General features: G+C 46.4%; 1 protein-coding gene across 1 annotated transcript; it reads left to right on the plus strand.

The window, feature by feature from the left end:
• The first annotated feature begins 8,214 nt into the window (after nt 1–8,214).
• On the plus strand, nt 8,215–9,562 carry LOC119364522 (protein FLOURY 1-like). The gene has a single exon (XM_037630002.1). It carries the CDS (start codon nt 8,425–8,427, stop codon nt 9,298–9,300), a length of 876 nt encoding a protein of 291 aa, XP_037485899.1. The 5' UTR covers nt 8,215–8,424; the 3' UTR covers nt 9,301–9,562.
• The last annotated feature ends 1,464 nt before the right edge of the window (nt 9,563–11,026 follow it).

An 11,026-nucleotide genomic window follows, 5' to 3' on the forward strand; every position in this document is an offset into this window, starting at 1 on the left:
CGGATGAGCATGACCTGGACTACGTTGACGAGTTTAACCTTCTTGTCCATCAGGTTTTGGACGCAGGTTTGGAGTCCGGTCACCTCTTCCGAATTACCCCATGACGGGCCCTTCTCTTTCCAGGAGGTGAGCCGTGTGGGGATGCCAGATCGGAATTCGAAGGCTGCTGCCCATTCAGGGTCACGCGGCTCGGTGATGTAGAACCACCCCGATTGCCACACTTTGATGATTTCCACAAAGGAGCCCTCGAGCCATATAACGTTGGGCATCTTGCCCACCATGGCGCCTCCGCACTCCGCCTGCTGGCCACCCACCACCTTCGGCTTGACATTAAAGGTCTTCAGCCATAAGTCGAAGTGGGGCTTGATGCGGAGGAAGGCCTCGCACACGACGATAAATGCCGAGATGTTGAGGATGAAGTTCGGGGCCAGATCATGGAAATCCAGGCCGTAGTAGAACATGAGCCCCCGGACAAATGGGTGGAGTGGGAAGCCCAGTCCGTGGAGGAAATGGGGGAGGAACACCACCCTCTCATGGGGCCTGGGGGTGGGGACGAGCTGCCCCTCGTCTGGAAGCCGGTGCGCAATGTCGTTGTGCAGGTATCCGGCTTTCCTCAACTTTTTGATGTGCCCCTCCGTGACGGAGGAGGCCATCCACTTGCCTCCCGCTCCTGACATGACCGGAGAATGTTGAGGTGGGATGTGCGGACTTGGGCGTTGGAGCTCGAGTGCGCGGAGATGGATAAGCAAAGGAGGAAGAAGGCGTAAATGGAAAGGGTGGATCCTTATCCCCTTATATGGGCGGACAAAGCTATGCGTCCCCACCAGTCTGGTAAAACTCGCTTATCCCCCAAGCACCGTAATCAATGGCACGGTTGGGTTACCCACACCCGTATTGATGAGAATCCCGGAATAAGGGGACACGATCTCTGCTTTGACAAGACCTGCCAAGGAAACCGCCTCGCTGAACACGCTGAGGTGGAACAGTAAAAATGATTCGAATAAAGGCTTGGTCGTGGTGTGATGTCACGCCACGATATACGTCAGCAGATTGAGTTTGTGTAAATATTATTCTCTCTACGGAGGTATGTGGAACTTTTTTTGCAGAGCCGGACACTATCCTGGTGTTCAAAATCTTCTATGAAGTATTCAGAGGAGGAACCCGCCTTGCAATGCCGAAGACAATATGCGCGCCGGACTCGTCGTCATTGAAGCCTGGTTCAGGGGCTACTGAGGGAGTCCCGGATTAGGGGGTGTCCGGATAGCCGAACTATCACCGTTGGCCGGACTCCTGGACTATGAAGATACAAGATTGAAGACTTCGTCCCGTATCCGGATGGGACTTTCGTTGGCGTGGAAGGCAAGCTTGGCGATACGGATATGTAGATCTCCTACCATTGTAACCGACTATGTGTAACCCTAACCCTCTTCGGTGCCTATATAAACCGGAGGGTTTTAGTCCGTAGGACGAACAACAATCATACCATAGGCTAGCTTCTAGGGTTTAGCCTCTCCGATCTCGTGGTAGATCTACTCTTGTACTACCCATATCATCAATATTAATCAAGCAGGAGTAGGGTTTTACCTCCATCGAGAGGGCCCGAACCTGGGTAAAAACATCGTGTCCCTTGTCTCCTGTTACCATCCGCCTAGAAGCACAGTTCGGGACCCCCTACCCGAGGTCCGCCGGTTTTGACACCGACAGCAGGCTTAATAGTAACATCAATGTCCTCTATCTCAGCAAGTGCAATATCATTCATAATCTCTTGATATAAGGTAAACGGAATAGCACTCACGCTAGCACCCAAATCACATAAACCATGGTAACAATTATCTCCCATTTTAACAGAGACAACAGGCATGCCAACTACAGGTTTATTCCTATCTTTAGGATCAGGTTTAGCAATTCTAGTAGCTTCATCACAGAAGTAAATAACATGCCCATCAATATTGTCAACCAAGAGATATTTAACCATAGCAACATTAGGTTCAACTTTAATTTGTCCAGAGGGTCTAGGCGTTCTGATATTACTTTTGTTAACTGCAGTTGAGAATTTAGCATGTTCCTTAATCCTAACAGGAAAAGGAGGTTTCTCAATATAAGCAGTAGGCACAACAGGATCAACATTGTAAATGATAGCTTCATCTTTAACTATAACGGTATTTTCTTTAATAGGGTGTGATATTTAAACCACTTTTACTTAGAGAGATCAACATGAGTAGCAAATGATTCACAGAAAGAGGCTACTATCTCAAAGTTAAGTCCATATTTAGTGCTAAACTTATGAAAAGCATCGGTGTCCATAAAAGATTTAACACAATCAAACTCAAGTTTCATATCATACTCTTTACCTTAGTTGAGTTCCCAATCTTCAGAGTTGCATTTAATTCTTTCCAGAAGATCCCATTTGAATTCAATAGTTTTCTTCATAAAGGAACCGGTAGAAGAAGAATCAAGCATGGTTTGATCATTATGAGAAAGCCGAGCATAAAAATTCGGTATGATAATTTCTCTTGAAAGCTCATATTGGGGCATGTGTACATCATTTACTTAATCCTCCCCCAAGCTTGAGCGATACTTTCTCCTTCATGAGGCCAAAAATTATATATATAATTCCGATCACGATGATCCAGATGCATAAGATAAAACTTATGATGAAATTCCAATTTCAATCGGTTCCAATCCCACGTTCCAATGTCATCACATAGCCTATACCATGTTAATGCCTTTCCCTCCAAAGATAAAGGGAAAACCTTCTTACTAACTCCATCTTCAGATAAACTTGCAAGCTTAAATAATCCACAAACTTTATCCAGATAGATTAAGTGCATATCAGGATGTATTGTTCTGTCTCCTGCATAAGGATTAGCTAGCAGTTTCTCTATTATACCCAAAGGAATCTCATAATAAATATTTTCAGTAGGTTTAGTAGGTTGAGGGGCAAATCTTTGTGCCTCCAGTCAAGATGAAGATACCTTGAACAAACCCCTCAAAGGATTACTTTCATAGTAACAAGTGACAGTAAATTTCAGCACGTAATATAAATTTTTCCTTACCAAATTCCACTCGCCAAAGGCACTTCACTCCCCAGCTATGGAGCAACAAAAGAGTCTTGATGGCCCACAGTATAGGGGATCAATCTTAGTCCTTTCGATAAGTAAGAGTGTCAAACCCAACGAGGAGCAGAAGGAAATGACAAGTGGTTTTCAGCAAGGTATTTTCTGCGAGCACTGAAATTATCGGTAACAGATAGTCTGATAGCAAGGTAATTTCTAATGATCAACAAGTAGTAACAGTAATAAAGGTGCAACAAGGTAGACCAATCCTTTTTGTAGCAAAGTACATGCCGGTACGGTCTCTTATAATAAGCAAAGCGTTCTTGAGGACACGCGGGAATTTCATCTAGTCACTTTCATCATGTTTGGATTCACGTTCGCTACTTTGATAATTTGATATATAGGTCGACCGCTGCTTGGATGTTTTTCTTACTTGAACAAGCCTCCCACTTATGATTACCCCCCCTTGCAAGCATCCACGACTACGAAAGAAGAATTAAGATAAATCTAACCATAGGGAAACATATGGATCCAAATCAGCCCCTTACGGAATAACGCATAAACTAGGGTTTGAGCTTGTGTCACTCTACCAACCCATCATCCAATTACTACTCCATAATGCCTTCCCTTGGGCCCAAGTATGGTGAAGTGTCATGTAGTTGACATTCACAAGACACCACTAAGGGAAAGAACAACATACATATCATCAAAATATCAAACGAATACCAAATTCACACGATTACTTATGATAATACTTCTCCCATGTCCTCAAGAACAAAAGTAACTACTCACAAATCATATTCATGTTCAAGATCATAGGGGTATTGAATATAATCAAGGATCTGAACATATAATCTTTCACCAAATAAACCAATTACTAGCATCAACTACAAGATGTAATCAACACTACTAGCAACCCACAGGTACCAATCTGGGGTTTTGAGACAAAGATTGAATATAAGAGGTGAACTAGGGTTTGAGATGATATGGTGATGGTGAAGATGTTGATGAAGATTGGTCCTCCCACGATGAGAGGGTTGTTCGTGATGTCGACTGGTTCGATTTCCCCCTCCCAGAGGGAAGTATCCCCGGCGAAATCGCTCCGCCAAAGAGCAAAAGTGCTCCTACCCAGGGTTCCGCCTCGAGATGATGGAGCTTCGTCCCAAAAGTCCTCTCCTGATTTTTTTTGTAGGGCAAATGGCTTCATATAACAGAAGATGGGCCTCGGAGGCTGGCCAGGGGCCCCACGAGCCACCAGGGTGCGCCTAGGGGTGTGGGCACGCTTAGGTGCCTCATGGGCACCTAGTGGCCCTCCGCTGGTATTTATTTTCTCCAATATTTTATATATATTTCAAAATAATTCTCTGTGAAATTTCAGCTGATTTGGAGTTGTGCAGAATAGGTATCTCTGACATAGCTTTTTCAACTCTAGAATTCCAGCTGCCGGCATTCTCCCTCTTCATGTAAATCTTGCAAATTAAGAGAGAAAAGGCATAGAATTGCACCACAAAGTATTATTTTGATAAAAATATCATAAATAACAGTATGAAAACATGATGCAAAATGGACGTATCAATTTCCATTAAGGTTCCACCTGCAACAGAGTCTAGAAGATTTCTAGAAACAAAGTTTAGTCCTGCATAAATTTTTTGTATAATCATTCATAAACTTAAACCATGACTGGGACAATTTCTTATCATTAATTCATTCTGTCCCAAGATTGTGCAACATGTTCATGCTGAAGTTGCTTAAAATTCATAATTTGATGTCTAAGAGAAATAATTTTAGTGGGAGGAAAATACTTGGCAATAAAAGCATCCTTACACTTACCCCAAGAATCAATACTATTTCTAGGCAAGGATGAAAACCAAGTTTTAGCACGGTCTCGTAGTGAGAACGGAAATAATTAGAATTTGACAATATCATTATCCACATTTTTCTTCTTCTGCATATCACATAATTCAACGAAAGTATTAAGATGGGATGCAACATCTTCATTAGGACTACCAGAAAATAATTCTTTCATAACAATATTTAGCAAAGTGGCATTAATATCACATGACTCCGCTCAGTGGCGGGAGGAGCAATTGGAGTACTAATAAACATTATTATTAGTATTTGAAAAATCACACAACTTAGTGTTTTCTTGAGACATAGCGACAAACCAAGCAAACGAGCAAACAAAAATATTTTTTGTATTTTTGTAAAGAAAAATATAAGTGGGGGAGATGAAAACGAGAGGCAAAGAAAAATAAAATAAGAGCAAGTAGAGAATAGTTTGTGCGAAGGTACTTGATAGGTTTTGATGATGTCTCCCCGGCAACCACGCCAAAAATTCGTCCTGCTACTTCTGAGCTGCGTTGGGATTTCCTCGAAGAGGAGAGGAGATGCAGTACAATAGAGATAAGTATTTCCCTTAATTAAGAACCAATGTTATCAATCCAGTAGGAGACTCACAGAAAGCCTTGTGAACAGCATCTGCAAACACAAAATCAAATACTTGTACCCAACGCAAACAATAGGGTTGTCAATCCCCTTGGAGGTTACTTGGAAGGATTAAATCTCGTAGTGGTAGATAGATAAATTGCAAAGATAAGATAAAATAAAATAGAAAGTTGCAACAATGCATTTCTCTGTTTTTATATATGATAAAAGTATACCCGGGAGCCATAGTTTTCACTAGAGGCTTCTCTCTCGAACACATAGCATACGGTGGGTGAACAAATTACTGTTGCCCAATTGCTAGAAAAGCGCATAGTTATGATGATATTCAAGGCAATGATCATGTATATAGGCATTCATCTAGAACCAATGTTATCAATCTAGTAGGAGACTCTTGCCTACATCTACTTCTATTACTCCACCCATCGACCGCTATCCAGCATTCATCTAGGGTATTAAGTATAAAACAGAGTAACGCCTTAAGCAAGATGACATAATGTAGACAAAGTAACCCAATCAATATAAATAAACCCTGTTGTTTTACCCTTAATGGCAACAATACAAATACGTGTCTTGTCCCTTTCTGTCATTGGGATAGAGCACCGCAAGATTGAACCCATCACAAAGAACCTCTCCCACTGAAGATAAATCAATCTAATTGGCCAAACCAAATGGATAGATCGGAGAGAAATACAAAGCTATAACAATCATGCATAATAAAGTTCAGAAAAGACTCCATTAATATTCATAAATATTCAGATCATAAACCCATAGTTCATCGGATCCCAACAAACACACCGCAAAAGAAGATTACATCGGATAAAACTCTAAGAAAATATAGGAGAACACTGTATTAAAGATCAAAGAGAGAGAGAAGAAACCATCTAGCTACTAGCTCTGGACCTGTAGGTCTGTGGTGAACTACTCATACATTATCGGAATGCAACAATGATGATGTAGAAACCCTCTGTGATCGATTCCCCCTCCGGGAGAGTATCGGAAAAGGCCTCCAGATGGGATCGCAGAAGAACAGAAGCTTGCGGCGGTGGAAAAAATGTTTCGGGTGGCTCTCTAGTATATTGGGAATATTTGGGAATTTATAGAGGCGGAATTAGGTCAAGAGGTTCCACGAGGGGCTCACAAGCTCAGGGGGCGTCCCCTGGGGCGCGCCTGGTAAGCTTGTCGCTCCCTCATGACTCTTTTGGTCTTCTCCCAAACCTTCGTGGGTCTCTTCTGGTCCAAAAAAATCACAGTAACGTTTCATCGTGTTTGGACTCCATTTGGTATTGATTTTTTGAAAAGCCAAAAACAAGCAAAAACAACAACAACTGGCACTGGGCACTAGGTTAATAGGTTAGTCCCAAAAAATGATATAAAATAGCATTTAGATGCATATAAAGCATCCAAGATTGATACTATAATAGCATGGAACAGTAAAGAAATTATAGATACGTTGAGGACCTATCAGCCACCTCTATGCACAGTCGCGCCGGTAGCCAACGGGGGAGGGAAGGCCATGGGGGTGGCAGAGGGAGGGAAGCAGAGCGACGTTGAGGTGGGCGCTGACGTCGGAGTGGCTTCCGGCGAGAGCTAGGATCTAGGAGCGGTGAGGGGCACTACTCCATCATAAGAGCGGAGACGTTTGCTTTCATAAAAAAGTGCATATGCTCTACCCCATGTTTCCTGGATTCTCCAGGGTCGTCGAAAACCATTCTACTTCCTTTCACCGACATGTGGGACATCCGACATCTGGATCCACGTGCCATGCACCAAATTAGAGTGCAGAACTCCAGGGGAGAGTCACCCTAGTCGTAGCGCCACAGTAATAATGAATAATGAGTCATCAAATCACAAAACCTCACCTTTCTCGCAGTAAGTTGGACATACGAAGCAACCATCATTTTAGTATTCATTCAACCCGTCTTTTCCTTAAAAACTCGAGAAAATGACCACTGGCGAAGAGTTGATGCTAACAGCAAGCCATATACCATATGAACCTTTCAAATATGTGGATGATTCTAGAAAACAATAATACATTCGCTCTACCGTAGCAGGCACATTCCGTGGTCGAGCCAAGAATTTTCTCCTTGGTATTCATTGGTATTCATTTGTGCAATGCAATAGAAACATACAACTAGCAATAGTATACCAACCGATCAACAATTATTTGATATTTTATTGAATGCTCCGGCGTCACGACTAGACACAGTAGCTATGAGTCCCAGCTATTTGGGTCTATATTGATTCTTGATTTTGAGATTCACAAGTTTAAACTACTACTCCATCCGTCCCATAATGTAAAACTTTTTTAACATTGTGAGACGGAGTATATAATCATATAAAGATCCCAAAATCCCACGATTTTGTTTTATAAATAACCCCATACTCCCATCCGCAGATCCGCTCGTACAAAACACACTCCCCGAACTCAAACTCGTCTAAAACACTCCCGGAAGTAGTACACCTAAACCATGTCACAGTCCCTAAATAAATACGTCACGGACCCGTGGGACCCGTGTATTTGGTAGCCCACCTGTCATCGAAAGGTCAGCGTCTTGTGTGAGTAAAGAACCCTCAAAGTGGTAGTACCGACTACCCATGTCCCTTCATTTTCGGCGGCCCCCACGCGTCCCGCAACCCACGAACCGACAATGTGGACCCACACAAATCATGAGACCCACACGGCAGCGATACCGCCCACAACTTATCCGAAGAAATCTCCCTTCCTCGACTGAATTAGAACCCTACTGCCGCGGCGCTTCCCCGGCTGCCCAGCTCCTGGCCATCCCCCAGACTCTTCATCATCTCCCCCAAATCCCCGCGCCGATCGATCTCCAAGATTTGCCCTGGCCCCGAGCGATTCCATCTCCCCAATCAGAATTCTATTCGCCTGAATCGGAGCAGGACTTGTCCCAGTTCCGTCGTCATGGGCGGCTGGAACCGCATCTCCAGTGCCGGTGGTCTACTGAAGCCGCTCGCCGGCGTCCCTTTCGCCTCCATGCCCGGCGCCGGCGCCGCCTACTTCCTCGTCGGCTCCGCGCTCGGGGTCTTCGCGATGCTGCACGCCTCCGAGTCCGAGGTCGGCCGCGAGTGGGCCTCCGCCGCGCACTGGGCCGCCCTGTCCCGCTCCGTGGGCGCGCATCACGTGCTCGTCGTAATGTCCCTGCTCTTCCTGGCCGCCATGGTCTGGCGCCTCGGCAAGCGCTGCGACGCGGTGGAGGGGCTCGTGGGGAGCGCGGGCGCCACGGTGCAAGCGGTGCGCGTCAGAGGCGTTGTCTGCACCGTGTGTGGGAGTGGGACGAAGGCGCGGGCTCTCAAGAAAGGCAACTCGGCCCACACCGTGGAGCGCGCCCGCTCTGGCAGCTGCTCTGACAAGCCTGTTTCGAGGTCGCTGGCTTCTGAGCTGGAGCAGGAGGCCGACACGGAGGACGAGGACATCGCGAGCGAGGTGAACGGCGCGGAGGAGGGCAGCGTGGAGCGGCTCAGGCGGCGGCTCGTGCGGGAGAGGAGGCTGAAGGAGGCGGCGCTAGAGGAGCTGGAGAAGGAGAGGCGCGCGGCGGCCTCTGCAGCTGACGAGGCCATGGCCAAGATCGCGTGCCTGCGGAACGAGAAGGCGCTGGTGGAGCGCGAGGCCAAGCAGTTCCGGGAGATGGTGCAGCAGAAGCAGATGTATGACCGGCAGGTGATCGAGTCTCTTCAGTGGATGATCAATAAGTTTGGCATGCAATCCGGGGAGCCAGAGTTTTCATCCGAGCGAGCAGTGTCAGAGACAAGCGAGGACGACCGAGACAAGCGGTTGTAGATCCTGCTTCCTGGTAGCTCAATGGAGCAGAAACGTTTGCCTGAAGCTGGGGAAGTTCTTGACAGTTCAGGTTCTTCATTTTGTATGGCATTCAGCAGCCATATAGGGCCTCCCAATGCCCAAATTTTGATAGCTGGTGCTGCTGTGAGATTACTCAAGCACACAAAACTCTGCAGAGATTATATGTAATATCCACCTGTAAATATACCATCCTTTGCAAGCTCCTAAGATGTGATTAATAATCGAACTACATGCTTTGTGACGCCCCCGATTCAATCGTACACTAATCATGCACGCAAATGTGTACGATCAAGATCAGGGACTCACGGGGAGTTATCACAACACAACTCTACAAATAAAATAAGTCATACAAGCATCATAATACAAGCCAGGGGCCTCGAGGGCTCGAATACAAGTGCTCGATCATAGACGAGTCAGCGGAAGCAACAATATCTGAGTACAGACATAAGTTAAACAAGTTTGCCTTAAGAAGGCTAGCACAAACTAGGATACAGATCGAAAGAGGCACAGGCCTCCTGCCTGGGATCCTCCTAACTACTCCTGGTCGTCGTCAGCGGGCTGCACGTAGTAGTAGGCACCTCCGGTGTAGTAGGGGTCGTCGTCGACGGTGGCGTCTGGCTCCTGGACTCCAGCATCTGGTTGCGACAACCAGAAAGAAAGGAAAGGGGGAAAAAGGGGGGAGAAAGCAACCGTGAGTACTCATCCAAAGTACTCGCAAGCAAGGAACTACACTACATATGCATGGGTATGTGTAAAGGGCCATATCAGTGGACTGAACTGCAGAATGCCAGAATAAGGGGGGATAGCTAGTCTTATCGAAGACTACGCTTCTGGTCACATTCGTCTTGCAACAGGCAGAAGAGGGTAGGTCGAAGTCCTCCAAGTAGCATCGCATAGCATATCCTACCCGGCGATCCTCCCCTCGTATCCCTGAGGGAGAGCGACCACCGGTTGTATCTGGCACTTGGAAGGGTGTGTTTTATTAAGAATCCGGTTCTAGTTGTCATAAGGTCAAGGTACAACTCCAAGTCGTCCTGTTACCGAAGATCACGGCTATTCGAATAGATTAACTTCCCTGCAGGGGTGCACCACATAACCCAACACGCTCGATCCCATTTGGCCGGACACACTTTCCTGGGTCATACCCGGCCTCGGAAGATCAACACGTCGCAGCTCCACCTAGGCACAACAGAGAGGCCAGCACGCCGGTCTAAACCTAAGCGCACAGGGGTCTGGGCCCATCGCCCATAGCACACCTGCACGTTGCGAGGGCGGTCGAAAGCAGACCTAGCCTAGTGGCGTTCCAGTCCAATTCGGCGCGCGCCGCTCCGTCGCTGACGTCTGAAGTGCTTCGGCTGATACCACGACGTCGGGATACCCATAACTACTCCCACGTAGATGGTTAGTGCGTATAGGCTCGTAGCCGACTCAGATCAAATACCAAGATCTCGTTAAGCGTGTTAAGTATCCGCGAACGCCGAACAGGGCCAGGCCCACCTGTCTCCTAGGTGGTCTCAACCTGCCCTGTCGCTCCGCCACAAAGTAACAGTCGAGGGCCGTCGGGAACCCAGGCCCACCTCTACCGGGATGGAGCCACCTGTCCTTTCAGCCCCCTCGTCAGAATCACTTGCGGGTACTCAATGAGCTGACCCGACTTTAGTCACCATCTGTATAGTATGTATGTATGTATAGTATATACCCGTGA

Source organism: Triticum dicoccoides, chromosome 2B (assembly GCF_002162155.2).
Source record: "Triticum dicoccoides isolate Atlit2015 ecotype Zavitan chromosome 2B, WEW_v2.0, whole genome shotgun sequence".
Classification (NCBI taxonomy): domain Eukaryota; kingdom Viridiplantae; phylum Streptophyta; class Magnoliopsida; order Poales; family Poaceae; genus Triticum; species Triticum dicoccoides.